At 36.4% G+C, this 26,549-nt stretch overlaps 1 protein-coding gene across 4 annotated transcripts in view; it reads right to left on the bottom strand.

The window, feature by feature from the left end:
* wnk4a (WNK lysine deficient protein kinase 4a) overlaps positions 1 to 26,536 on the bottom strand; it is an 82,888-nt gene extending 56,352 nt beyond the window's left edge. For 3 of the 4 annotated variants that reach the window (XM_062057285.1, XM_062057286.1, XM_062057287.1), the window contains exons 1-2: positions 26,047 to 26,535; positions 21,290 to 21,868 (exon numbers count right to left, since the gene is read on the bottom strand). In XM_062057285.1, coding sequence (XP_061913269.1) covers positions 21,290 to 21,868; positions 26,047 to 26,247 — 780 coding nt within the window. In that variant the 5' untranslated portion in view covers positions 26,248 to 26,535. Of the gene's footprint in view, positions 1 to 21,289; positions 21,869 to 26,046 lie in introns of all 4 variants that reach the window. The other variant, XM_062057284.1, reaches the window with a different exon arrangement.
* Between the last annotated feature and the right edge of the window lie 13 nt (positions 26,537 to 26,549).

Below are 26,549 nucleotides of genomic sequence, written 5' to 3'. Positions count from 1 at the left end.
AGAGGTTGGCTCTGCTAGAGGGCCGTGTCCGCCAGTTAGAGCAGAGTAATGTCGTAACTTTAGATGTTGCGGACACATCTGCTAGCGTTAGCTGTAGCGAGCTAACTAGCCCAGCTTGTAGCAGTCCTAAGCGGCCTACAAGCTACGGTGTACCGGTTGAGACGCATAATAGATTTAGCTCTTTAGCTAGTCCTACACCCCAGTCTACCGGGCACCACACCTTAGTTATAGGGGACTCCATCACCCGAAACATAAAGCTTAGCAAACCAGCCACAATAAAGTGTATCCCCGGGGCCAGAGCACCTGACATTGAAGCTAATCTTAGGGAGCTAACTCGCAACAGGCCTAGTAAACACGTACGACAGGCTAATCGCACCACTAATTATGCGAATATAGTTGTACACGTTGGCTCCAATGACACTAGAATGAGACAGTCAGAGATTACAAAGAGAAACATAGCCAGGACTTGTGATCTCGCCAGAAAGATGTCCAGGCATCGAGTAATTGTCTCTGGCCCCCTGCCTGCGAGAGGCAATGATGAGAGATATAGCAGATTAGTCTCGCTTAACAAGTGGTTGGCTAGCTACTGTAGGACGCAGGGACTAACGTTTATTGATAACTGGCCCTCTTTCTGGGGCAAACCAGGCTTGCTGATGAGAGACGGCCTTCACCCTAACCAGGAAGGCGCCATCATCCTGTCTAGAAACATAGACTACTATTTAAGTCTCACTTGACTGACTACACTAGAGCAAGCCCGGTCACAGGCAATTACAATGTCTGTTAGTCCGGGTGAGGAGTCAGTTAAGCTAGAACTAGCCAGCGCCAGGCTGGATAATCCATGTACGCATAGCAATTCTCTTAGAATAATACACAATTCACATAATGTTTTTTCTGTTGTGTCTGTGTCAGAGGTGGACATGCATTCTACTGAGGTGGCAAATTATGATGTGTCCAGTCTATTGCAGCACCAAGCAAACAATCGGAAAATTCCCGTCATATCAATTCCTAGATATGGTCGAAACTATTTAAAGTGCACTACGCATAATAAACGCAACATTGTTAATATTGCCACTACGGATAATCTTAACAAAAACTCGTCAAAACAGCCCAATACCTATAATATGGGCTTTTTAAACATAAGATCATTGTCTCCCAAGGCGTTATTGGTTAATGAGGTCATTAGAGACAACAATCTTAACGTCATTGGTCTTAGCGAAACCTGGCTCAAACCGGACGAATTTTTTGCGCTCAAGGAGGCATCTCCTCCTAACTATACGAATGCGCATGTTGCCCGCCCTCTTAAAAGGGGAGGGGGTGTCGCACTAATATACAATGAAAATTTCAACCTTACCCCTAACCTAAATAATAAATATAAATCGTTTGAGGTGCTTACTATGAGGTCTGTCACACCGCTACCTCTCGACCTGGCTGTTATCTACCGCCCCCCTGGGCCCTATTCGGACTTTATCAGTGAATTCTCAGAGTTCGTTGCTGATCTAGTGACGCACGCCGACAATATAATCATAATGGGGGACTTTAATATCCATATGAATACCCCATCGGACCCTCAGTGCGTGGCGCTCCAAACCATAATTGATAGCTGTGGTCTTACACAAATAATACATGAACCCACGCATCGCAACGGTAATACAATAGATCTAGTGCTTGTCAGGGGTGTCACCACCTCCAAAGTTATGATACTTCCATATACTAAAGTAATGTCCGATCATTACCTTATAAAATTTGAAGTTTTGACTCTTTGTCAACAAGCTAATAATAATAATAACTGCTATAGCGGCCGCAACATTAATGCTGCCACAACGACGACTCTTGCTGACCTACTGCCTTCGGTAATAGCACCATTCCCAAATTATGTCGGCTCTATTGATAAACTCACTAACAACTTTGACGATGCCTTGCGCGAAATTATTGATAGTATAGCACCGCTAAAGCAAAAAAGGGCCCCTAAAAGGCGCACCCCATGGTTTACAGAAGAAATTAGAGCTCATAAATTATCATGTAGAAAACTGGAACGCAAATGGCGCGCGACTAAACTTGAGGTTTTCCATCAAGCATGGAGTGATAGTTTAATAACTTATAAACGCATGCTTACCTTAGCTAAAGCTAAATACTACTCAAATCTCATCCGCCTCAACAAAAACGATCCTAAATTTCTGTTTAGTACAGTAGCATCGCTAACCCAACAAGGGACTCCTCCCAGTAGCTCCACCCACTCGGCAGATGATTTTATGAATTTCTTTAATAAGAAAATTGAACTCATTAGAAAGGAGATTAAAGACAACGCATCCCAGCTACAACTGGGTTCTATTAACACAAATACGACTGTATATACGACGGACACTGCCCTCCAAAATAGTCTCTCTATTTTTGATGAAATAACATTAGAGGAATTATTACAGCGTGTAAGTGGGATAAAACAAACAACATGTTTACTTGACCCACTTCCTGGGAAACTTATCAAGGAACTGTTTGTATTATTAGGTCCATCAGTGTTAAATATTATAAACTTATCACTTTCCTCCGGCACTGTTCCCCTAGCATTCAAAAAAGCGGTTATTCATCCTCTGCTCAAAAGACCTAACCTCGATCCTGACCTCATGGTAAACTACCGACCGGTCTCCCACCTTCCGTTTATTTCCAAAATTCTCGAAAAAACTGTTGCACAGCAGCTAAATGAACACTTAGTGACTAACAATCTCTGTGAACCTTTTCAATCCGGTTTCAGGGCAAATCACTCTACGGAGACAGCCCTCGCAAAAATGACTAATGATCTATTGCTAACGATGGATTCTGATGCGTCATCTATGTTGCTGCTTCTTGATCTTAGCGCCGCTTTCGATACCGTCGATCATAATATTTTATTAGAGCGTATCAAAACACGTATTGGTATGTCAGACTTAGCCTTGTCTTGGTTTAACTCTTATCTTACTGACAGGATGCAGTGCGTCTCCCATAACAATGTGACCTCGGACTATGTCAAGGTAACGTGCGGAGTTCCCCAGGGTTCGGTTCTTGGCCCTGCACTCTTTAGTATTTACATGCTGCCGCTAGGTGACATCATACGCAAGTACGGTGTTAGCTTTCACTGTTATGCTGATGACACCCAACTCTACATGCCCCTAAAGCTGACCAACACGCCGGACTGTAGTCAGCTGGAGGCGTGTCTTAATGAAATTAAACAATGGATGTCCGCTAACTTTTTGCAACTCAACGCTAAGAAAACGGAAATGCTGATTATCGGTCCTGCTAGACACCAACATCTATTTAATAATACCACCTTAACATTTGACAACCAAACAATTAAACAAGGAGACTCGGTAAAGAATCTGGGTATTATCTTCCACCCAACTCTCTCGTTTGAGTCACACATTAAGAGTGTTACTAAAACGGCCTTCTTTCATCTCCGTAATATCGCTAAAATTCGTTCCATCTTGTCCACTAGCGACGCTGAGATCATTATTCATGCGTTCGTTACGTCTCGTCTCGATTACTGTAACGTACTATTTTCGGGCCTCCCTATGTCTAGCATTAAAAGATTACAGTTGGTACAAAATGCGGCTGCAAGGCTTTTGACAAAAACAAGAAAGTTTGATCATATTACGCCTATACTGGCTCACTTGCACTGGCTTCCTGTGCACTTAAGATGCGACTTTAAGGTTTTACTACTTACGTATAAAATATTACACGGTTTAGCTCCAGCCTATCTCGCCGATTGTATTGTACCATATGTCCCGACAAGAAATCTGCGTTCAAAGAACTCCGGCTTATTAGTGATTCCCAGAGCCAAAAAAAAGTCTGCGGGCTATAGAGCGTTTTCTATTCGGGCTCCAGTACTCTGGAATGCCCTCCCGGTAACAGTTAGACATGCTACCTCAGTAGAAGCATTTAAGTCCCATCTTAAAACTCATTTGTATAATCTAGCCTTTAAATAGACCCCCCCTTTTTTTAGACCAGTTGATCTGCCGTTTCTTTTCTTCTCTCCTCTTCTCCCCTGTCCCTTGCGAGGGGGAGTTGCATAGGTCCGGTGGCCATGGATGAAGTGCTGGCTGTCCAGAGCCGGGACCCCGGGTGGACCACTAGCCTGTGCATCGGTTGGGGACATCTCTGCGCTGCTGACCCGTCTCCGCTCGGGATGGTTTCCTGTTGGCCCCGCTGTGGACTGGACTCCCGCTGATGTGTTGGATCCACTGTGGACTGGACTTTCACAATGTTATGTCAGACCCACTCGACATCCATTGCTTTCGGTCTCCCCTAGAGGGGGGGGGTTACCCACATATGCGGTCCTCTCCAAGGTTTCTCATAGTCATTCACCGACGTCCCACTGGGGTGAGTTTTTCCTTGCCCGTATGTGGGCTCTGTACCGAGGATGTCGTTGTGGCTTGTACAGCCCTTTGAGACACTTGTGATTTAGGGCTATATAAATAAACATTGATTGATTGATTGATTGATTGTTTATAAAAAATAACATTTAGTTTCATCTCTAAATTAAAGGTATGTTTACATATTTGGCAAACTAAATTTCAGGCCAGAATAATTGAAATTTTTATATAATTGTAATTCATTTTGAATAATATTTTTTTATTTTAAAAATGTATCTTTATATTTTAATATTTGTAATTAAATTTTTTGTTATTAATATATATATATATATATATATATATATATATATATATATATATATATATATATATATATATATATATATATATATATATATATATATATATATATATATAAAATATAAAATTAAATAAATAAAAATAATTTTAAAAAAATTAAAAATACACACTTTTTCATTTTTAGATTATTTCATTTGGTTGTTTTCAATTATATATTTTTTCTACCATTACATATTTTATATTGTTGAATTTAGTTATAAACAATAAAACAAATTTTAAACAATTTTCATATTATTAATTTGGTCTACTTTGTTGTATTTGTTTATAAAAAATAAAATTGAGTTTCATCTCTAATTTAAAGGTCTGTTTACATATTTGGCAAACTAAATTTAAACATTATAGGAGGGCAGAATAATTTAAATGTTTATATAATTGTAAATAATTTTAATTTTAAAAATGTAATTTTTTATTTCCATATTTGTAATGAATTTTTTGATTTATTATTATTTTTTTTAATATAAATGTTTTAATTATTATATTGTTGTATGCAGTTGTTTTTACAACATTCTGGTGCACAGAAAAAACTATTCACATCCAAATCACGAATTTTATTATTCCTAATTCACAAATTGATTCATAATTTGAAAAAAATATTGAACAAAAAGATTTAAAAAAAAGTTTTACTTTTTAAAAATCTTTTTTTAATCAAATAAAATGTTTTGTTTTTTTATTTATAAGAATCAATTTTAGAAATACATCTTTGGGCTATCTCCAAGGAGATTTTCTAACCTGTTTGGTTATAATTATTACACCAAATGATACTTTGCGAGAATCGATTCTGAATGGAATGGTGGCCCGGGAATGGAACAGAATCATTCGGTGCCGTAAAGATTCACAGCCCTGAGTTTGTGTTTGGTCATTCTTCTCTGTTTGACTCATTTCACGTCATCAAACCTTTTCCAACCTTCCACGCGACAAACGAATACGAGTCTGTACGATTCCTGCTGATATCGTATCGGTATCGGCCAATACTTAAGGCTGCAATATCAGTATGGTATCGGTATTGGCCAATACTCAAGCTGCAATATCAGTATGGTATCAGAGGTGAAAAAGTTGTATTGGAACAGCCTTTACTAATTAGTGTAACATGGAGGCTTCGATTCGAACCGATTCTAAATCCTGGCGTGACGATTCGAATCAGTATCAATTCTTGATTCTTGAGTCGAACTGATTCTGGCAATGTGTTATTTGGTTGAATAGCAATAATGAAACTTTTCAAAACATGTTAGGTTGCATGGAAATGGCCGGAAACATATTTTCATTTTTAAAAAAAATTCATATACTGTATATTTAAAATATATATTTTTTAGATTTAATACATTTTTGAAAATGATGAATGGATTCAGAATCATTATTTTATATTCACAATCTTTTTGTTCTCCATGCAAAGAATCAAGCGGCAGACAAGCACCTCGATGCTCGATACTGTCACCTGATTGGCTGTTAGCGTGTCACGTGATCACTTCCTGCGTTGCTAGGTTACCAGAGAGCGAGTGCCTTTGTTCGTGCAACCAACCTTGCTTCCATACTTCCGCTTTCTTCCCACAAAAGATGAACAGAATATATATATTGTATCCAACACATTTTTTTATTGATATCGATTACGACATTGATTAGGATTATTAAATTAAAAATAAATAATATTTTGAATCGGTTGTGAATTAATTTTTTGTTGGGATAAAATAATATGCAGAGGAGTAATAATACTAATAATAATAATAATAATAATAATAATAATAATGATAATAATAATTAAAACAACAACAATAATATTGATAATAATAATAATAATAATTAAAACAATAACAATAATATCGATAATAATAGTGATGATAATAATAATAATAATATATATAAAAAAATAATATTAATAAAATAATGAAAATAATAATTAAACAAAATATAATAATAACAATAATAATAATAATAAAATAATATTAATAAAGATAATAATAATAATAATAACAACAACAATAATAAAAATGATAATAATAATAATAATAATAGTAATAGTAATAATAATAATAATAATGATAACCATAATAATAACGAAAGTGATCATTTAAAAAATATATAATAATAATAATAATAAAATAATAATATTAATAAAGATAATAATAATAATAATAACAACAACAATAATAAAAATGATAATAATAATAATAATAGTAATAGTAATAATAATAGTAATAATAATAATAATAATAATGATAACCATATTAATAACGAAAGTGATCATTTAAAAAATATATTATAATAATAATAATAAAATAATAATAATATTAATAAAGATAATAATAATAATAATAATAATAACAACAACAATAATAATAATTATAATAATACTAACAATAACAATAGTAATATTAATAAAAATAATAATAATAATTAATAACAATGATAACAATAACAATAATAAAATAATAATCACAATATTAATAAAGATGATAATAATAATAATAACAACAACAACAACAACAACAACAACAATAAGAAGAATAACAATAATAATAATAATAATGATAATAAATAATAATGATAATGATAACCAAAATAATAATACAAATAATAATTACAAAAAATATAATAATAATAAAAATAATAAAATAACAATATTAATAAATATAACAATAATAATAACAACAACAATAATAATAATAATAACAACAATAAAAATATTAATAATAATAATAATAGTAATAATAACAGTAATAATACTACTAATAATACTACTAATAATAATAATAATGGTAATAATAACAATAATAATAACTTACAATAAAAAGTTTTCAGCTAACACTGGCTTTACAGTGGGTGTACATGGGCTGGTGAGTACCTGAGGACAACAACAACAACACCACTATGTCACCCTGCAGAACATTCTGTGCCTTCCACCTGGAACATTTTCAAAGCTAGCAAATAGCGTGCATGTTTGGCAAAGGAGGAGCCGGGAAAAAGTGAGTCAGCGTTTTGGGGTTTTTTCTTGCGTTTTATGACGTTTGAGCAGATGAAATATCCCAATGAGACGTTCCTGGGGGAGGAAGTGTAAAGTTACACTAATCAGCTCCCGGCTCACTTTGCTCACGTCAAACATTGATGGCAAGAGGAGGAAGGTGAGTGAAACATTCAGTGATGGCCGACACACTGATGGGCGATTCATGCAATGACCGCAGGTGACCCCCCACCCCCCCCACCCCCCTCCACCCCCACCCACTCCGCCTTTTTGCTCCGTGCCTTTCTTTCACCTTGCAAAACTCCATGAAAAGGAGGCCAGGGGAGGAAAAAAAAAAAAGGATCACGTTGCCGATTTGAAGATAAACATCTTGCAACGTGACGCTTGACAACGTTAGCGACGCTAGCGTAGCCACGTGCTAACGTTACGCTCGCATTTGAACAGCCAGGTAGGGGCTGTGCGATACGGACGATATAAATTATATCACCTTGACAGAGCGTTCGACACTGTCGCCGTATCGTGACGATGCACGTTGATGTCAGCAGCACGCCGACTAAGTCGACGCTCTGCATCGTCCTCGCTAGCAAGCTAGCAGCTAACATTAGGGCTGCGAGTCTTTGGGCGCCGCGACATTCCATTCCATACTTGGCGGTAACCGTGGTAACCATTCCATTCAGAATCACTTCTCCATTCTACACGATTCTCCATTCAAACTGATTCTCGAAAAGTATTTTTCGTAGGGCTGTGAGTCTGTGGGCAGCGCACGATTCGATACTTGGGGGTAACGATTCGATTTGGAATCGATTCTACACGTTTCTTGATTCAAACTGATTCTTGATTCAAACTGATTCTCGCAATGTATTTTTTGTAGGGCTGTGAGTCTGTGGGCACTGCACGATTCGATACTTGGGGGTAATGATTCGATTTGGAATCGATTCTCGATTCTACACGATTTTCGATTCTACACGATTCTCGATTCAAACTGATTCTTGATTCAAACTGATTCTTGATCCAAACTGATTCTCGCAATGTATTTTTTGTAGGGCTGCGAGTCTGTGGGCATGCACGATTCGATACTTGGGGGTAATGATTCGATTCTACACGATTCTCGATTCTACACGATTCTTGATTCAAACTGATTCTCGATTCAAACTGATTCTTGATTCAAACTGATTCTGGCAATGTATTATTTGTAGGGTTGCGAGTCTGTGGGCACTGCACGATTCGATACTTGGGGGTAACGATTCGATTCGGAATCGATTCTCGATTCTACACGATTCTTGATTCAAACTGATTCTTGATTCAAACTGATTCTCGCAATGTATTATTTGTAGGGCTGTGAGTCTTTGGGCACGGCACAATTTGATTCGATTCCTGAGGGGGGGGGGGGGGGGGGGGGGGGGGGGGGGGGGGGGGGGGGGGGGGGGGGGGGGGGGGGGGGGGGGGGGGGGGGGGGGGGGGGTGGGGGGGGGGGGGGGGGGGGGGGGGGGGGGGGGGGGGGGGGGGGGGGCACGGCACAATTTGATTCGATTCCTGAGGGTAACAATTCGATTTAGAATCGATTCTCGATTCTACACGATTCTTGATTCAAACTGATTCTGGCAATGTATTATTTGTAGGGCTGTGAGTCTTTGGGCACCGCGCGATTCCATCTCCATACTTGGCGGTAACGATTCCATTCAGAATCACTTCTCGATTCTACACGATATTCGATTCAAACTGATTCTCGCAATGTATTTTTCGTAGGGCTGTGAGTCTGTGGGCACAATTTGATTCGATACTTGGGGGTAACGATTCGATTTGGAATCGATTCTCGATTCTACACGATTCTTGATTCAAACTGATTCTTGATTCAAACTGATTCTCGCAATGTATTATTTGTAGGGCTGTGAGTCTGTGGGCACGGCACAATTTGATTAGATTCCTGAGGGTAACAATTCGATTTAGAATCGATTCTCGATTCTACACGATCCTCGATTCAAACTGATTCTTGATTCAAACTGATTCTGGCAATGTATTATTTGTAGGGCTGTGAGTCTTTGGGCACCGCACAATTCCATTCCATTCTTGGCGGTAACGATTCCATTCAGAATCACTTCTCGATTCTACACGATATTCGATTCAAACTGATTCTCGCAATGTATTTTTCGTAGGGCTGTGAGTCTGTGGGCACCGCACGATTCGATACTTGGGGGTAACAATTCGATTTGGAATCGATTCTCGATTCTACACGATTCTTGATTCAAACTGATTCTTGATCCAAACTGATTCTTGCAATGTATTATTTGTAGGGCTGTGAGTTTGTGGGAACCGCACGATTCGATACTTGGGGATAACGATTCGATTCTACACGATTCTTGATTCTACACGATTCTCGATTCAAACTGATTCTTGATCCAAACTGATTCTTGCAATGTATTATTTGTAGGGCTGTGAGTCTGTGGGAACCGCACGATTCCATTCCATTCTTGGGGGTAACGATTTGAATCAAAAATTGGTTGGAAAAATGACCAAATTTCAACGGTCAAATCAAGGTCAGAACCCAACATTGATTAAACGTCGTCAAAAAGCTTGTTGTTTCAACGTTGTATTTGTGTTGCTCAACATCAGGACATAATTCAACAAGTTGTCAAGGTTGTTTCAACGTCTCGTGCCTGCTGGGTATGTTCATACCAAATACCAATAATTATGGATATGGACATAAAGGCGATACAGTTAGTATTTCTAAGGCCCGTAGTGTACTGAGGGGTGTGACTACGCTGACTTTAACATGCTGGGAAAGGTTCATCATGCGTTACAAAGACGTGATGTACAAGACCTCAGGACTTGGCAACACTCCAACTACATCCTTTACTTCACACCGTCCTGAGGAAGACTCTTTAACACTCAGCTACATCCTGTACTTCACACCATCCTGAGGAAGACTCTTTAACACTCCACTACATCCTTTACTTCACACCGTCCTGAGGAAGACTCTTTAACACTCCACTACATCCAGAAGTAGATAAACAACCCAATAATAACAACCTCAAATCACTCCTTTCAACTCTCAAAAAACAATGCAATAAATTAAGAAATAAGACAACCAACCTGACTAAATCCTTAAAAAAAATTACATTAGCGACAAAATAGAGGAAAACACGAATAAGCCACGTGAGCTCTGGAAAATTCTCAACAAGCAGCTTCCTGGTTGCAGCCAGAAACTTCAAACCAGACTCACCAACATCAGCATCAAGGAGGGTGACTCCCTCATTACAGACAAAATGGAGGTAGCAAGCAGATTTAACACCTTTTTCACCAGCATAGCCGCAACTCTTGTCAACAAGCTGTCCCACCACTCTGGTCGCTTTGGTGTAGAACACATTAAAGCCTTCTACAGAAAGCTAGGAGTATCCAACGACGATTTCAAATTAAAAATGGTCTCGGCTGATGAGGTGTTTAAAAAATTGAGCGCGCTCCACCCAAACAAGGCCACCGGCCTTGACAATATCCCCTCCAGATTTCTCAGGGACTCTGCCTCCATCATTGCCCCGATTATCACGCACATAATAAACCTCTCAATTTCACAAGGTCAAGTACCAAAAGATTTTAAGATAGCAAGAGTAACTCCCCTCTTTAAAAAAGGAAGCAAATTAGAACCTGGCAACTACCGACCTGTTTCTATTCTCAGTTCCATTTCCAAAGTAATGGAGAAAATAGTTTATGAACAGGTCGATAGTAACCTTGCCACCAATAAACTCGTGTACAAATTCCAATCCGGCTTCAGAACTAACCACTCCACTGACACATGCCTTCTCTATGTGAGCGAGCACATCAAACATGAGGTGGACGCGGGCAAATACTGCGGCATGGTCATGCTGGACCTTCAGAAGGCCTTTGACACCGTTAACCACGCTATACTGTTGGATAAGCTCAGAGCAATCGGATTTGACAAAACCTCATGGAGCTGGATGCAATCTTAGGATGACTCGGCCTTGCTGGTATCAGACAAGGACAAGTCACAGGTGGAGAAAATCCTCAGTGCTGAACTCTGTAGAACTTGCACCTGGCTCGCTGACAACAAGCTATCCATCCACTTGGGTAAAACAGAATCCATCCTGTTTGGGTCCCACATCAACCTTAAGAAAGTCAATGACTTCACCATAAAAGTGGGTGACATTGTTATCACCAGGAAAGATGAGGTCACCTACCTAGGTTCCATTCTAGAGGCTAACCTTTCCTGTGATAAAATGGCAACCAAGGTCATCAAAAAGGTCAACCAACGAACGAGATTTCTCTACAGAATCTCCTCTCTGGTCAACAAAAGCACCTTGAGGATTCTGGCGGGAACTCTCGTTCAACCCTTTTTCCATTACGCATGCACCTCCTGGTACCCTAGCACCTCCAAAACCCTCAAATCTAAACTCCAAACATCCCAGAACAAACTAGTCAGGTTACTTCTAGACCTCCACCCCAGATCCCACCTCACCCCTACCCACTTCTCCAAAGTGGGCTGGCTCAGGGTGGAGGACAGAGAAAAACAACTTGCACTGAGCCTGGTCTATAAAATCCGCTACACCTCCCTGATACCCAAGTACATGTCAAACTACTTCCTTAACGTAAATGACCGCCATAACCACAACACCAGGGGGTGCTCCACTAACCACGTTAAACCCAGATTCCGAACTAACAAAGGTCTTAACTCATTCTCTTTCTATGCCACATCAATGTGGAATGCACTCCCAACAGGTATAAAAGAAAGGGCATCTCTATCCTCCTTCAAAACCACAATAAAAGTTCACCTTTAGGCAACTTCAACCCTAAACTAACACCCTCCCCGGATTGCTAATAATCAAATGTAAACAATCAAATGCAGATACTTTTTCTTTTGCTTTCTGATCTCTCTCTATGTCACACCGTCCTGAGGAAGACTCTTTTCCTGTTCACCGCTGTTAGCTTAGCATGTTTGGTAACATTTGATGCCAACATGTTTTACTCTTATTTACTTCTTTATTAAGACCACACCATTTTACTGATATGATGGATACATGATGAATGTAAGTGTATATTGAGAGTATGTGAAAGTTTGACTCCTACATTGTTTACTTCCATGGTTGTCACCAATCAGAAACATCAAGCAGCTAAGGTGTGGCGAGAGTGCTTTACCTTTTTCCCATCATGCTTTGTACTGGATTTAAATGTGGTATGTGTGACAATGTGTGTTGACTTTGATGTTAGTTGCATTTTTGTTTTTTGCACCATGACTAGGGAAGGTTGTTTGTATTGGGCCATATAAGTGCATGCTGTATTTTCAAGGGTCCCGGATCTGATTTACTCACATTGTCCACCAGATGGCAGCAAATCGGTAGCATTCATAAAGTCTCAAAGAGGAGAAGAATAAGTGATTATTACATTTGAACAGAAGTGTAGATAGAACATGTTCAAACAGAAAATAAGCAGATATTGACAGTAAAGTAGATTAATAATAATTTTTTTACAGTTTGTCCCTCATAATGTGTACAAAATAATAGGTGTATAAATGACACAATATGTTACTGCATACATCAGCAGACTAATTAGGAGTCTTTGTTTGTTTATTTACAACTAAAAGACAAGTTGTCTAGTATGCTATCACGTTAGCTCCGGAGCTAAAGTGCTGCACCGATGTGTTGTCGTGGAGATAAAAGTCACTGTGAATGTCCATTTCGCGTTCTGGACTCTCATTTTCAAGAGGATATAGTATCCGAGGTGGTTTGAAATACAAATCTGTGATCCACAATAGAAAAAGGAGAGAGTGTGGAATCCAATGAGCCAGCTTTTACCTAAGTTACGGTCAGAGCGAAAAAAAGATACGTCCTGCACTGCACTCTAGTCCTTCACTCTCACGTTCCTCATCCACGAATCTTTCATCCTCGCTCAAATCAATGGGGTAATCGTCGCTTTCTCGGTCCGAATCGCTCTCGCTGCTGGTGTAAACAATGGGACGGCGTGGCGTAGTGGGTAGAGCGCCCGTGTCAGAAACCTGAGGGTTGCAGGTTCGCTCCCCGCCTCTTACCATGCCGTTGTGTCCTTGGGCAGGACACTTCACCCTTGCCCCCGGTGCCGCTCACACCGGTGAATGAATGTTGAAAGAATGATAGGTGGTGGTCGGAGGGGCAAACTGGCAGCCATGCTTCCGTCAGTCTAACCCAGGGCAGCGAAAGTAGCTTACCACCACCAGGTGTGAATGAATGATGGGTTTTTAACATGTAAAGCGACTTTGGGTACTTAGAAAAGTGCTATATAAATCCCAGGTATTATTATTATTATTATGTTGACTATTTTATTGAAGGACTAAATGACAATAATAAACATGTTTCATGTACATTAACATTTGTTGTTACAATAGAATAGAATAGAAAGTACAAACCCCGTTTCCATATGAGTTGGGAAATGGTGTTAGATGTAAATATAAACAGAATACAATGATTTGCAAATCCTTTTCAAGCCATATTCAGTTGAATATGCTACAAAGACAACATATTTCATGTTCAAACTCATAAACTTTTTTTGTTGCAAATAATCATTAACTTTATAATTTGATGGCAGCAACACGTGACAAAGAAGTTGTGAAAGGTGGCAATAAATACTGATAAAGTTGAGGAATGCTCATCAAACACTTATTTGGAACATCCCACAGGTGTGCAGGCTAATTGGGAACAGGTGGGTGCCACGATTGGCTATAAAAGTAGATTCCATGAAATGCTCAGTCATTCACAAACAAGGATGGGGCGAGGGTCACCACTTTGCGAACAAATGCGTGAGCAAATTGTTGAACAGTTTAAGAAAAACCTTTGCAAGGAATTTAGGGATTTCACCATCTACGCTCTGTAATATCATCAAAGAGAATGTGGAGAAATCACTGCAGGTAAGCAGCTAAGCCCGTGACCTTCCATCCCTCAGGCTGTACTGCATCAACAAGCCACATCAGTGTGTAAAGGATATCACCACATGGGCTCAGGAACACTTCAGAAAGCCACTGTCAGTAACTACAGTTGGTCGCTACATCTGCAAGTGCAAGTTAAAACTCTCCTATGCAAGGCCAAAACCGTTTATCAACAACACCCGGAAACGCCGTCGGCTTCGCTGGGGCCTGAGCTCATCTAAGATGAACTGATACAAAGTGGAAAAGTGTTCTGTGGTCTGACAAGTCCACATTTCAAATTGTTTTGGGAAACTGTGGACGTCGAGAGGAAAAGAACCATCCGGATTGTTCTAGGGTGAAAGTGTAAAAGGCAGCATGTGTGATGGTATGGGGGTGTATTAGTGGCCAAGACATGTTCTAGGGTGAAAGTGTAAAAGGCAGCATGTGTGATGGTATGGGGGTGTATTAGTGGCCAAGACATGTTCTAGGGTGAAAGTGTAAAAGGCAGCATGTGTGATGGTATGGGGGTGTATTAGTGGTCAAGACATGGGTAACTTACACATCTGTGAAGGCACCATTCATGCTGAAAGGTACATACAGCTTTTGGAGCAACATATGTTGCCATCCAAGCATGGACGCCCCTGCTTATTTCAGCAAAACAATGCCATCATTCATAGTAAAAGAGTGTGGGTACTAGACTGGCCTGCCTGTAGTCCAGACATTGAAAATGTGTGGCACCTAAAATAGCAGAAGGGAGACCCCCGGACTGTTGAACAACTTAAGCTGTACATCAAGCAAGAATGGGAAAGAATTCCACTTCAAAAATGTGTCTCCTCACTTCCCAAACCTTTACTGGGTGTTGTTCAAAGGAAAGGCCATGTAACACAGTGGTGAACATGCCCTTTCCCAACTACTTTGGCACGTGTTGCAGCCATGAAATTCTAACTTAATTATTATTTGCAAATATGTTGTCTTTGTAGCATATTCAACTGAATATGGCTTGAAAAGGATTTGCAAATCATTGTATTCCGTTTATATTTACATCTAACACCATTTCCCAACTCATATGGAAACGGGGTTTGTATATGACACTCGGGTATTTTTGCATGTGAATAATATAAATACAGTCTGTTATAATAAAGACAATAATGACATTTTGTGTGTTCCCCATTATTTAGGAAAGTATAGAAAAGTATTGAAATACACTTTGGTACCGGTACCAGAATGTTGGTATGGAGACAACCCTAAATGAGATTTTAAAAAACCACCACTAAAGTCCACAAGTTGCAGACATTCTCCGTGTATGTTTTATACTTTTTGAAACACAAACAACACGTTCACCGCCACACTATTGGCAACATTTGTGAACTGAACGACCAGAGACTATCATCACACTTCAACATCTCTAACATGTCAACGCTGCCAAGTTATGACGTCATCCCACTAGGTGCGTCTGAAAGAGTCAATGTTGGGCAATGCGTCACTCCTAAATACTTCCCCTTTTTGACAGACTCTCCCTCACTTGCAAACACATCAATCTTCTTTTACTAGCATTTTTATTGTGCGTTCAGTACACACCTGGCCCAGGTACGTCTCCCAAACACACCTGGCCAGGTACGTCTGTCAAACACACCTGGCCAGGTACGTCTCCCAAACACACCTGGCCAGGTACGTCTGTCAAACACACCTGGCCAGGTACGTCTCCCAAACACTACGTCTCTCAAACACACCTGGCCAGGTACGTCTCCCAAACACACCTGGCCCAGGTACGTCTCCCAAACACACCTGGCCCAGGTACGTCTCTCAAACACACCTGGGCCAGGTACGTCTCTCAAACACACCTGGCCCAGGTACGTCTCTCAAACACACCTGGCCAGGTACGTCTCCCAAACACACCTGGCCCAGGTACGTCTCCCAAACACACCTGGCCCAGGTACGTCTCTCAAACACACCTGGGCCAGGTACGTCTCTCAAACACACCTGGGCCAGGTACGTCTCTCAAACACACCTGGCCCAGGTACTTCTCTCAAACACACCTGGCCCAGGTACGTCTCTCAAACACACCTGGGCCAGGTACGTCTCTCAAACACACCTGGCCCAGGTACGTCTCTCAAACACACCTGGGCCAGGTACGTCTCTCAAACACACCTGGCCCAGGTACGTCTCCCAAACACACCTGGCCCAGGTACGTCTCTCAAACACACCTGGCCCAGGTACATCTCTCAAACACACCTGGCCCAGGTACGTCTCTCAAACACACCTGGCCCAGGTACGTCTCTCAAACACACCTGGCCCAGGTACGTCTCTCAAACACACCTGGCCCAGGTACGTCTCTCAAACACACCTGGCCCCCACACCAGATTTGTGCGATACAGATGATATAGATGATATCAATTTGGCTGTGTCCCGCAAATATGACGACACAATAGGAGACCGGGCTTTCTGCTCCGCCGCTCCCAGTCTGTGGAACGCTCTCCCTGACCACCTGAGGGCACCACAGACTGTGGATGGATTGAAATAAAAGTGAATCATTGAATTTTATTGAAATATTGTTCAAATCCTACCACTTTCAACAAAAAATTTTCATGATAGAATGATTTTTTTTTCTCCTCGTTAGCTTCCATTAATGAAATAATATTCATTTGGTCATGAAAGGTAATTTTTTAATTAAATAAAATAACAAATGTATCACTTTTAGGTTTAATTATTAAATAAAAACTTGTTTTTTTTCTTAAATAATATGTTTGTTTACTCGTGAAATTCAAATAACAAATTGACAATAAATTAGTAAAATTACAATAATAATCCAGCCACCCCAAAAGGGACAAGCGGTAGAAAATGGATGGATGGATATAAATGGCATGGTTATATTAAATGACATTATTATTAATTATTTGGGACACTCGTGATTTAGGGCTGTATAAGTCAACTTTGACTGGTTGATATTAAATGATATAAAGTCCATCCATTTTCTTCCGCTTATCCGAGCTCGGGTCGCGGGGGCAGCAGCCTAAGCAGAGAAATATGTAATATATGATATACTACACTGAAATATATATAATATTAAATTATAATATTAACACTATAGTGATTAGATTGATATTTTTTACGATGACAAATGTATTTATTTTTGTTGATTTTGGTATTGTTTTTCAAACCAAGGAAATAAAAGCTAATAGTCGGGGGGGGGGGGGGGGGGGGGGTTTGCACTATTGATTTGATTACACGTGTTTTGTTTGAAATAAAAGTGAATCATTGAATTTTATTGAAATATTGTTCAAATCCTACCACTTTCAACAAAAAATGTTCATGATAGAATGATTTTTTTCTCCTCGTTAGCTTCCATTAATGAAATATTATTCATTTGGTCATGAAAGGTCATTTTTTAATTAAATAAAATAACAAATGTATCACTTTTAGGCTTAATTATTAAATAAAAACTTTTTTTTTTTTCTTAAATAATATGTTTGTTTACTCATGAAATTCAAATAACAAATTGACAATAAATTTGTAAAATTACAATAATAACCCAGCGACCCCAAAAGGGACAAGCGGTAGGAAATGGATGGATGGATATAAATGGCATTGTTATATTAAATTACATTATTATTAATTATTTGAGACACTCGTGATTTAGGGCTGTATAAGTCAACTTTGACTGGTTGATATCAAATGATATAAAGTCCATCCATTTTCTTCCGCTTATCCGAGCTCGGGTCGCGGGGGCAGCAGCCTAAGCAGAGAAGTATGTAATATATGATATACTACACTGAAATATATATAATATTAAATTATAATATTAACACTATAGTGATTAGATTGATATTTTTTACGATGACAAATTTATTTAATTTTGTCGATTTTGGTATTTTTTTGGAAACCGAGGAAATAAAAGTTAATAGTCGGGTTTTTTTTGCACTATTGATTTGATTACACGTGTTTTGTTGGAAATAAAAGTGAATCATTGAGTTTTGAGTGGACGTTGTTCCAGTACAGTTGTGTTCAAAACCGGAATCATTTCATTTGCAAAGAATCAGTATCAGCGTTGTCGTGCCGATACGGCCCCGTGCTGACAGAGTAGATGTGAGGCGTTAGTGTCAGCCATGTTTGATCTGATGTCAGCCAGTTTAAGCGCTTTAATGGCCGCTAATGAGCTTAGAGTGGTTGGCACACTGACCCCTCCCTCCCCCCCTCTACATGGAAATGTCCCACACAGTATTGTGTCGGTGTAAACACCACCTCATGTTGTGTTGCTGTAAACACCACCTCTTGTTGATGCAGCAGCCGCCTTGCTGGAAAAGGTTTGCTTCTATTTTGCTGCAATTCCAAAAGTCCTGATTCAGTTTTTGCTGCCAGTCCAAAAGTCCTGATTCAGTTTTTGAATCCCAACAACAAGTCGGAGTCTTGGCGTCTCTCTGGAGCCGACGGAGCAAAAAGAAACCTTCAAATCCAGAAGCGACACATGTCGATACCAGCGTGCTGACTGAAAGGGTGTGTCACACCGCTAACAAGTTCCTAGCCCCTTCCTGCTCCGTCACTGATAAGAACACCACCTTGAAGTTTGTGTTTGGGACAAGTTTGGGGATATTTTGACAAGGTAGGGGGCTACTTATGAATAATTACACCTTAATAACATACAAACTATAATAGTTAATAACATACAAACTGTAGTAGTTAATAACATGAAAAAATATAATAGTTCGACAAAACATTTTTGTAGCACAAACTAATGAAGGATGGGAATATTTGGACAAAATGGGGGCGAGTTATGAATAACAACATGTCAATAACATAAAACTATAATAGTTCATAAGATACAAACTATTATAGTTAATAACATAAAAGTATAATAGTTAATAACACAAAACTATATTAGTTAATTACATTAAACTATAATCGTTAATATAAAACTATAATAGTTAATAACATACAAACTATAATAGTTAATAACATCCCATCCATCTATCCATTGTCCCTTTTGGGGTCACATAAAACTATAAAAGTAAATAACATACAAACTATTAATAGTTTTAAAAAAACTATAATAGTTAATAACACAAAACTATAATAGTTAACACAAAACTTTAATAGTTAATAACATAAAATTATAATAGTTAACATGAAAATATAATAGTTAATAACACAAAACTATATTAGTTAATAACATCAAACTATAATAGTTAATAACATTAAACTATAAAAGTTTTAAAAAACTATAAAAGTTAATAACACAAAACTTTATTAGTTAATAACATACAAACTATAATAGTTAATAACATTAAACTATAAAAGTTTTAAAAAACTATAAAAGTTAATAACACAAAACTTTATTAGTTAATAACATACAAACTATAATAGTTAATAACATCCAACTATAATAGTTAACATAAAACTATAATAGTTAATAATATAAAACTATAATAGTTTTAAAAAACTATAAAAGTTAATAAAACAAAACTTTATTAGTTAATAACATACAAACTATAATAGTTAAAACATAAAACTATAATAGTTAATAACATACAAACTATAATAGTTAATAATATAAAACTATATTAGTTAATAACATACAAACTATATTAGTTAATAACATAAAACTATAATAGTTAATAACATAAAACTATAATAGTTTTAAAAAACTATAAAAGTTAATAAAACAAAACTTTATTAGTTAATAACATACAAACTATAATAGTTAAAACATAAAACTATAATAGTTAATAACATACAAACTATAATAGTTAATAACATACAAACTATAATAGTTAATAACATACAAACTATAATAGTTAAAACATAAAACTATAATAGTTAATAATATACAAACTATATTAGTTAATAACATACAAACTATATTAGTTAATAACATACAAACTATAATAGTTAATAACATACAAACTATAATAGTTAATAACATACAAACTATAATAGTTAAAACATACAAACTATAATAGTTAATAACATACAAACTATAATAGTTAAAACATACAAACTATAATAGTTAATAACATACAAACTATATTAGTTAATAACATACAAACTATAATAGTTAATAACATACAAACTATAATAGTTGATAACATAAAACTATTAGTTGATAACATAAAACCACAATAGTTAATAACACAAAACTATAATAACATAAAACTTTGATAGTTAATAACATAAAACTATAATAGCTAATAACATACAAACTATAATAGTTAATAATATAAAACTATAATAGTTAATAATATACAAACTATAATAGTTAATAATATAAAACTATAATAGTTAATAACATACAAACTATAATAGTTAATAATATAAAACTATAATAGTTAATAATATAAAACTATAATAGTTAATAACATACAAACTGTAATAGTTAATAACACAATAATAGTTGAAAGGAATGAGAGAAGTTTAACAAGGGGTGGGAGGGAGTGGATGACGTCACGAGTGATAACATCTACTCATTAAAACCGTATCAGCACATTCTTGTTATCTGAATACTTGCAACTAACTTCCCTCAACTAAACACTACTTGGAAATAACTTTGCAATGACACGGTGCAGGGAGGAGGAGAAGAAGAAGAAGAAGATGGAGAAGATGGAGAAGAAGAAGAAGATGGAGAAGATGGAGAAGAAGAAGAAGAAGATGGAGAAGAAGAAGAAGAAGATGGAGAAGAAGAAGAAGAAGAAGATGAAGAAGAAGAAGATGGAGAAGAAGAAGAAGATGGAGATGGAGAAGATGTAGAAGAAGTTCATCTACCTGCAGCTCACACCAGGCCACCTCCACGGTGGTCTCTGTGTCCAGACCCTTGTAGACGTTCTTGAAGGACCCCCTCCCGATCTCGATGTTGAACTTGAGGTATCTCCCGTCGGGCGACGTGGCCACGGCCTTGGTCTCCACGTCCTCCTTCTCCTCCTCCCAGCGGGGGTCCACGGCCTTGGTCTCCACATCCTCCTCCCAGCGGGGGTTCACGGCCTTGGTCTCCACGTCCTCCTCCCAGCGGGGGTCCACGGCCTTGGTCTCCACGTCCTCCTCCCAGCGGGGGTCCACGGCCTTGGTCTCCACGTCCTCCTCCCAGCGGGGGTCCACGGGAGAGGACACCCCTTTGCCGCGGACCAGGTCGTTGTCAGAGTCCGAGCTGGACCTGGGTGTCGTCGGCTCCCACTTCCCGGCGTCCTGGTCCTGGTCCTGGTCCTGGTCCTCGGCCCGGGACTCTGGCAGGCTGAGGATGTTCTCTGTGGACCAGGACTGCGCCTTGGAGAGGACGCCCACGTCCATGCTGATCTTCTGCAGGCCGTACGAGTTCCTGCGTGGGAAGCCGCGTCCGGGGATCTCCACCTGTGCGTGGGACATGGTGCTGGTGGTGCTGGTACTGGTCTACACACGCACACGCACACGCACTGGAGCCGCCATCGTCAAACACGACAATAAAGTGGACTTTTAACTACTTAGGCTGCGCGTCAAAGCTGCGCGGCAAAGTTAACGCATCGTCGCGCAGGAAATAGTCGCCAGTTTGGTCGCTCCAGCAGACGCGCGGGAGATATGGGCAAGTGGGCGGAGTCACTGCAGCTGGCCCCGCCCACTCGCCACGCCTCCTGTCGGAAGTTCATAAGGTAGAAGCGTCACCTTCAGGCAGCTTGGATGCAGCAACACTTCCATTCCAACACTTTTATAAACATTAACACCTTAATATAACACTCATATTTGCAGAAGTCATAATTATGGAGATGAGAAAGAGGAAATTATAAGACTAAAAGTCATAATTAGAAAATAAGAAAAACAATTTAAAATTATGCGTTAAAAAAAGTCCTAATTATGAGATGAATCGAAGTTTTGAGGTAAGAAAGTCATAATTATGACATAAAAAGTCATAATTATGGAGATGAGAAAGAGGAAATTATAAGATTAAAAGTCATAATTATAAAATAAGAAGAAAAAAAAAGAAATTATACGATAAAAAAAAGTCCTAATTATGAGATGAATCAAAGTTTTGAGGTAAGAAATTCATTAATTATAAAGATGAAAAAAAGGAAATTATAAGATTAAAAGTCATAATTATAAAATAATTTTAAAGAAAGATGAAATTATGCGATAAAAAAAATCATAATTATGAGATAAAAAGTCATAATTATGGAGATGAGAAAGAGGAAATTATAAGATTAAAAGTTATAATTATAAAATAAGAAAAACAATTTGAAATTATGCGATAAAAAAAAAGTCCTAATTATGAGATAAATCAAAGTTTGAGGTAAGAAAGTCATAATTATGAGATAAAGTCATAATTCTGAGATAAAAAGTCATAATTATGGAGATGAAAAAGAGGAAATTATAAGATTAAAAGTCATAATTATAAAATAAGAAATAAATTCTGAAATTATGCGATAAAAAAAGTCCTAATTATGAGATAAATTTAATGCTTTGAGATAAAAAGTCATAATTATGAAAAAAAAGTCATAATTATGGAGATGAGAAAGAGGAAATTATAAGATTAAAAGTCATAATTATAAAATAAGAAAATAAATATTGAAATTATGCGATAAAAAAAAGTCCTAATTATGAGATAAATCAAAGTTTTGAGGTAAGAAATTCATAATTATAAAGATGAAAAATAAGAAATTATAAGATTAAAAGTCATAATTATAAAATAATTTTTAAAAAAATTGAAATTATGCGATAAAAAAAAGTCATAATTATGAGATAAAAAGTCATAATTATGGAGATAAGAGGAAATTATAAGATTAAAAGTCATAATTATAAAACAAGAAAATAAATATTGAAATTATGCGATAAAAAAGTCCTAATTATGAGATAAATCAAAGTTTTGAGGTAAGAAATTCATAATTATAAAGATGAAAAAGAGGAAATTATAAGATTAAAAGTCATGATTATAAAATAATTTAAAAAAAAATTGAAATTATGCGATAAAAAAAGTCATAATTATGGAGATAAGAAAGAGGAAATTATAAGATTAAAAGTCATAATTATAAAATAAGAATTTTTTTTTAATTTAAATTATGCATTAAAAAAAGTCATAATTATGAGATAAAAAGTCATAATTATGGAGATGAAAAAGAGGAAATTATAAGATTAAAAGTCATAATTATAAAATAAGAAATAAATTCTGAAATTATGCGATAAAAAAAGTCCTAATTATGAGATAAATCAAAGTTTTGAGGTAAGAAAGTCATAATTATGAAATAAAGTCATAATTATGGAGATGAGAAAGAGGAAATTATAAGATTAAAAGTCATAATTATAAAATAATTTAAAAAAAAAATGAAATTATGCGATAAAAAAAGTCATAATTATGAGATAAAAAGTCATAATTATGGAGATGAGAAAGAGGAAATTATAAGATTAAAAGTCATAATTATAAAATAAGAAATAAAATATTGAAATTATGCGATAAAAAAAGTCCTAATTATGAGATGAATCAAAGTTTTAAGGTAAGAAATTCATAATTATAAAGAAGAAAAAGAGGAAATTATAGGATTAAAAGTCATAATTATAAAATAATTTTTAAAAAAATTGAAATTATGCGATAAAAAAAAGTCATAATTATGAGATAAAAAGTCATAATTATGGAGATAAGAAAGAGGAAATTATAAGATTAAAAGTCATAATTATAAAATAAGATTTTTTTTTTTGAAATCATGCATTAAAAAAAGTCATAATTATGAGATAAATCAAAGTTCTGAGGTAAGAAAGTCATAATTATGAAATAAAAAGTCATAATTATGGAGATGAAAAAGAGGAAATTATAGATTAAAAGTCATAATTATAAAATAAGAAATAAAATATTGAAATTATGCAATAAAAAAGTCCTAATTTTGAGATAAATCAAAGTTTTGAGGTAAGAAAATTCATAATTATAAAATAAAGTCATAATTATGAGATAAAAAGTCATAATTATGGAAATGAGAAAGAGGAAATTATAAGATTAAAAGTCATAATTGTAAAATAAGAAAAAAACATTGAAATTATGCGATAAAAAAAGTCCTAATTATGAGATAAATTTAATGTTTTGAGGTAAGAAAGTCATAATTATGAAATAAAAAGTCATAATTATGGAGATGAGAAAGAGGAAATTATAAGATTAAAAGTCATAATTATAAAATAAGAAAAAAAAATGAAATTATGCGATAAAAAAGTCCTAATTATGAGATTAATCAAAGTTTTGAGGTAAGAAATTCATAATTATAGAGATGAAAAAGTGGAAATTATAAGATTAAAAGTCATAATTATAAAATAATTTTAAAAAATTTGAAATTATGCGATAAAAAAAGTCATAATTATGAGATAAAAAGTCATAATTATGGAGATAAGAAAAATGAAATTATAAGATTAAAAGTCATAATTATAAAATAAGATTTTTTTTTGAAATTATGCATTAAAAAAAAGTCATAATTTTGAGACACATTTAATGTTTTGAGGTAAGAAAGTCATAATTATGAGATTAAAAAGTCATAATTATGGAGATGAGAAAGAGGAATTTATAAGATTAAAAGTCATAATTATAAAATAAGAAAAAAAAAATGAATTTATGCGATAAAAAAAGTCCTAATTATGAGATAAATTTAATGTTTTGAGGTAAAAAGTCATAATTATGAAATAAAGTCATAATTATGGAGATGAGAAAGAGGAAATTATAAGATTAAAAGTCATAATTATAAAATAAGAAATAAAATATTGAAATTATGCGATAAAAAAAAGTCCTAATTATGAGATAAATTAAAGTTCTGTGGTAAGAAAGTCATAATTATGACATAAAAAGTCATAATTATAGAGATGAAAAATAGGAAATTATAAGATTAAAAGTCATAATTATAAAATAAGAAAAGAAATATTGAAATTATGCGATAAAAAAAAGTCCTAATTATGAGATAAATCAAAGTATAGGCGACATTTATAAACCCTCGGTTACATTTTAACGTGTCATCACTTCCGCTCTTAGCGCCTTCAAAATAAGAGCTCAAGGCATGTACTGTATAACAGCGTATAACAGGAACTTAACATCACAAAGAGGAAAGCCCTTAAAAATGGGTTACATAGATAAAATAAATATTAAGCCTTTTTGGGTTGGTGTAGTCATTGATGCTGTAAAATAACACTTATCGTCTTCATCCAATTTGATTTTATTGTTTTGATTTTGTACGGTGTCCTTGAGTGCCCAGAAAGGCGTCTTATAAATAAAATGTATTATTATTATTATTACTTGTTTTCCCTAAATAGCTACTTCCGGTTCAGGAATATTTTGTTTTGTTAATGCCGACTTCGTTGTTTGAATCATTTTACATATTTGTTGTTGTTCCACACCGTAAAAGAAAATCGCTTCATTTTTCTACGGTATATTCTGCATTTCAAAATAAAATTTAAATAAACCAATCGTTTGTTTTTCCAATTGTCATTCCTGAAATGACCAAAACATCCACTTAACCACTTTTATGTCCTACATTTGGACGGTGGCTTACTTACTACCACAGAAACAAGACACCTTTTATCAGAAGCCCGCACACCTTATCAGCGTCAGACAGACGCCGCCTCTCCCTGAGACCATCCTCAGCTGTGACGTCATCACAACGCCCACGAGCCACATCATTAGGTACACCTGCAATACAATTGCTGTCAACTATGACCACTAATACATCAGATATGCTGCTTATCTTAATACTGTGAGGATCCAGATGATATGTTCTAGTGTGCATCACATACCTCATGTTTGGGCCCTAAGAGTGCAGGAAACATTCTCATGTTTGGGCCCTAAGAATGCAGGAAATATTCTCATGTTTGGACCCTAAAAGTGCAGGAAACATTCTCATGTTTGGGCCCTAAAAGTGCAGGAAACATTCTCATGTTTAGGCCACCTAAGAGTGCAGGAAATATTCTCATGTTTGGGCCCTAAGAATGCAGGAAATATTCTCATGTTTGGGCCCTAAGAGTGCAGGAAACATTCTCATGTTTGGGCCCTAAAAGTGCAGGAAACATTCTCATGTTTAGGCCACCTAAGAGTGCAGGAAAT

This window comes from Entelurus aequoreus, linkage group LG08 (assembly GCF_033978785.1).
Source record: "Entelurus aequoreus isolate RoL-2023_Sb linkage group LG08, RoL_Eaeq_v1.1, whole genome shotgun sequence".
NCBI lineage: Eukaryota > Metazoa > Chordata > Actinopteri > Syngnathiformes > Syngnathidae > Entelurus > Entelurus aequoreus.
Note: the sequence above shows the minus strand (reverse complement) of the source record. Positions and strands in the feature narration are given on the sequence as shown.